At 38.7% G+C, this 4,796-nt stretch overlaps 1 protein-coding gene across 1 annotated transcript in view; it reads left to right on the top strand.

Annotated features, from left to right (window-relative positions):
• LOC107680298 (mRNA-capping enzyme) overlaps window positions 1-4,796 on the top strand; it is a 126,464-nt gene that overhangs the window by 17,688 nt on the left and 103,980 nt on the right. Inside the window, exons 5-6 of the mRNA XM_016476142.1 lie at window positions 3,302-3,377; window positions 3,455-3,503. Coding sequence (XP_016331628.1) covers window positions 3,302-3,377; window positions 3,455-3,503 — 125 coding nt within the window. The remainder of the gene's footprint in view (window positions 1-3,301; window positions 3,378-3,454; window positions 3,504-4,796) is intronic.

A 4,796-nucleotide genomic window follows, 5' to 3' on the forward strand; every position in this document is an offset into this window, starting at 1 on the left:
ATGCTTATCTTTGACTATATATATATATATATATATATATCTGTATTATTATAGTACAGTATTATTTACTATATTATTTCTAAATGTTAGAAATAAAGTTATTCATTCATTCAAGGCAGTGAGTTCCTTTCGCTGCTGGTGGGTCAGATCACTGCTGTTACAAATCAAGAGCAGCTTACTGTCTGCATTTATTTCCTCAATCAGGTGTCATCAACTGGTATATTGGCCACTCTTATGTGGATGAACTGAAGATTGTTCATTAGGATGAACACGACAGGACTGCATACATTAGAAGCTCTGTTGTGTGAATCAGTCTAACACCAGACTGATGCTGTCCACACTGAACACAGCAGCCTTTCAGAAAGATCTGATGTTTCCGCATCTATTTTTCCTGTTATTGGAGTTTGTCAGAAATAGAATGGGGTTTCTGTTTACTGTCGGCAGTACGGCGCGGTTCACATCCGGAGCAGACAGCATCATTGATCGGAATGGCTTCTGTTTGCTTTTGGCGTGACACCGGTGTAGACGGGGGAAAAGTCATGAACTCAACATGCTTAACTCTAGCTTTTTCAGTGTCTGTGGAAGCACATTTTGAAGCTGTTCACACAGAATGTGTCTTTGCATTCCACTGTGCTGCTTGCAGTTTTTAAAAATTCCACTGCTCAAGTTTTTAAATACAAAAACATGTTTTGTGTGAACGGACCCTTACAATGTAACTTTCAGTCAATGTAGTGAAATGTTCAACGTAGTAAGATAACTGCAATTGGGCATACAATGTTAAAGCCAATGCTTTGTTGTCAGATTGTTTCATAACTCAACTCATTTGGCTGCCAAGCCTGTAAATCCACAGACTGGCAACTTAAACTTAAATCTTACTTTAGGAATAAAGACGGGGTCTGTTTCGAGGGTAACCATTGAAAACCCCAGAGCAAAAAATATCTGTCTGTGTACTAGGACTGACAAAATATACAATTTTCACTGCACAATTATCATTGGCAAAAGAATTTACAGTACAGTTTTGAAAAAAAAAAAAATGTATTAGTCAAATTTATCTTTAACTTTATTTTGTGCTTTCTTTTTTTGGCCAAAGAATCAAATGGAAAAATACGAGCATAAGGAGGTGGAATGAGAGTTTGTAACCATAACTGTACAGAAGCATGCAAAAAGTATTTACTATTGATTGGCACTTCCTGTAGACTGGGCTGTCTGACAGACTGTCTTTTTTAAAGAATCTAAAAAACTTCGGCTGTGTCCGAAATCGCCCCCTATACCCTTAAATAGGGCACTATTTGAGGGAACAGCCATTTTTAGTGCTGTCCGAAACCATAGTGGACGTTCTCGAGTGCACTCATTCAATCCCACAATGCACTGCAAAAACGAGTGTACAACTGGTGCACGCTCAATGGCTAGAGAATGCCCATAATGCACCGTGAGAGTCATGCGCCGAAGTGCATGTAGAGTGTCTCACTTCATGATTTTCTGTGGTGATTTTTGTGATGAGTGGCGTTAAGGTGTACTAGCGCCACCTGCTTTGTTGGAGTGTGAACTGGCCCTGGGTTATTTACAATATTAGTATATGTGTAGTATTAACACAATATCAATATTTAAAGCAACTCTATGTAAGGTTTTTTTTTAATCTTGAAATATTAGTTTCAAAATTATTCTGATGGTACGCTGACTTCTGTTAAGACAAATGGCTTCTGTTTCTTTTCTACTTTCCCCCCAAATGTCTGGGAATGTGTAGGTTTGATGAGCAGATACGAAATTACGCAAAAAGGGTGGATTGCTTTACGGCAGCAACAGATACATTGCCAGATGCTTTCAGATGCTTTCCAGTGGTCAGGTCAGCCTTCAACGATGCATTGGCCGATATTTGGCATTTCTTAAATATTGGCATCGGCTGATAGGTTTTTCTATTTGGACGATGTGTCAGAATCCGAATCAGGACAATAGAAACCCATTTCCGCCAAGGTAATTGTGACGTTTCTCTCACAATTCGGACTTTATTTCTTGCCATTGGGAGTTTACATCACAGAATTGCAAGGAAAGTAGTCAGAATTGTGAGATAAAAAGTTGCAATTACCTTTTCTATTTTTGTGGCAGAAACGGGCTTCAATATACAAGACTTTTATTCCAATTCTCGGTCTACGTTAATTTGCTCGCTCTGTTTAACAATTCTGTCAAATAAATTATTAGACAGAACTGTTAAACAAAGAAAGTAAACGGTGTGCGAAAGATTACTTTTCTCATCTGTTGTCAGTATTCAGCAAATATGCATTTATATAACTTAAGTCTTTGAACATCTAATAAACATTTAATTTAACTAACCTTGCAAACTTTCAATTACTTCCTTTTTATCAATTTCTTTATTTGTGAAAAATATTATAATGGGATTACAGAATCAAGAATTAGTTTTTTAATCAAGTTCAAATTGTTTGTTAACATTTATTTATTTTCAAATGATTATATGAATATATAAATATTATGTAGCAAGTATAAATTTCATTTCAGCAGTTGGTATGTACGCATGTGTTTTTATTATCTTTAAATTAAATAGTGTGATACCATATTTATTGGCTTTACATTGACTATTGTCCACTCTGCTCTCTCTGAGATATTGGCATCAGAAAATCAATATCGGTCGACCGCTAAATATATATCGGTCAATCCACTGATATATTTACGACAGTGAAATCCACTCACTTAACTGTAGGAGGCTCACAAAAATACACAAAATTACATAGAGTTGCTTTCATTTTTTAAATATCACATTTATCCGTCCGTTCTAGTATATTGCGACTCTGCTACTATGCGTGTTATATGGACACCTTTGGCCGGTTTTTCATTACTCTTTGATTATTACCCTGATGCAAAAGTGGCAAACTCAAAACAAAAGGCCAGCTCTATGAAAGAAATGCTCAGAAAGCACGTCTCTCTGCACTCCCTGCTGAAGACTGTAATTATCTTAATAAGTTCACACAGCTATTTGGGCGCTGCGGCTGGCTTGACCAGAGTCAACACTCAGCACTCAGCGCTGCACATTTAATATGTGTATCAGTGAGCAGGAGAGGAAGGGCTTTGTTCTGTCATCAGTTCCCACTGCATCACTCCAAAGGCCAGCGGACCGGTCCTGCACATACGCACAGACTGCATAAATAACCAAAAATGATGATATTGATTTCAGCGAAGGATGAAAATCGTTCATGTGTCCAGAATGATTGGTTTGGTGGGTGGGTGGGCTGTGTGAATAATGTGTGATTCAGTTGTGTTGAAGTCACTGTTTTTGTTCTGTCTCCTGCAGGCATTCACTGCACGCATGGCTTCAACCGCACCGGCTTTTTAATATGTGCCTACCTGGTGGAGAAAATGGACTGGAGGTTAGATAACACACATGAGCACTCACCCAATCAGCACATGTAGACGGGCACAAAATCAACTTTTGTTTGCCCACCAGCCATGGAAAATGCCAAATCAAGTTACCAGAACTGGCCCTCTTTGCACAGGCAATTCATTGCTTAAAATATCACTTATTAAAAAAAAGAACTAAAGTATTCAACAGGCTAATTCATACCTCTAACGTCATTAAAAAACAGGTTCATGAGTCATTTGTTTGTGATGTTTTTCTGTGCATTCCACAAAGACTACATGATAGAAAGGCTAAGTACCTATTGTATCTGTTAGTTTTCTAGAAGTAGTCTTCTTCTTCTACTTCTTCCACTTGGGAAGCCCATTGAACCACTTGCAGGAAAGTTATCAAATTTGGCACACAGATAGAGGACAGTCTCAATATTAACCATAGCAAATTTGGAGTCTCTATCGCAAACTCTGGCATGTTAACAAATTTGATGAAATTCACTCAAAAATGGACATGAGGCTATCTCTTCGCAACGCTTTAGCAGATTCTGACCAAACGTGGTACCTGTTATACAAAGCATGACCTGATGGCACATGAGGAGTTTCACCACATCAGCACCTACTGGTCAAAAGATTAAAAAAATGTAAAATTCTGCTTATAACGTCTGTGAACTTTTGGCCAGTTTGACCAAAATCATAAGATTGGCCTCGTTAGATTCGGAACGGCATACCGAGTCGAACGATTCCTAATTTTCCTATGTCTGCCTTTATGGGCGTCGGCCATTTTGAGTTTTGTCGTAAAATGCTATATCAACAAATGTCTTTAACAGGGGTCACCAACCCTGCTGCTGGAGAGCTACCATACTGCAGAGTTCAGCTTCAACCCTAATCACATACACCTGAACCAGCTAATCAAGGTGTTCAGGGCTACTTAATTACAGACAGGTGTGTTGAAGCAGGGTTGGAACTTAAAGGGATAGTTCACCCAAAAATGAAAATTTGATGTTTATCTGCTTACCCCCAGGGCATCCAAGATGTAGGTGACTTTGTTTCTTCAGTAGAACACATTTGATGATTTTTAACTTTAACCGTTGCAGTCTATCAGTCGTATAATGCATGGCAATGGTAACAAAATCTATGAGAGTAAAAAAAACATGCACAGACAAATCCAAATTAAACCCTGCGGCTCGTGACGACACATTGATGTCCTAAGACACGAAACGATCAGTTTGTGCCAGAAACCGAACAGTATTTATATAATTTTTTACCTCTAATACACCACTATGTCCAACTTCCTTGAGCACGCGCACGGCAGCCGATGCGTGAGGTGTGTATGCGCTCTGGCGTAGTTTACGTTAATGGGTGTGTTGATATCCAGCCGAAGAGCAATCAACCATAACTTCAGGCGAGCAGGCTCACAAGTTGGGAATACGTGGAAAGTC

Source organism: Sinocyclocheilus anshuiensis, unplaced genomic scaffold (assembly GCF_001515605.1).
Source record: "Sinocyclocheilus anshuiensis isolate Anshui unplaced genomic scaffold, SAMN03320099.WGS_v1.1 scaffold1161, whole genome shotgun sequence".
Lineage (NCBI taxonomy): Eukaryota > Metazoa > Chordata > Actinopteri > Cypriniformes > Cyprinidae > Sinocyclocheilus > Sinocyclocheilus anshuiensis.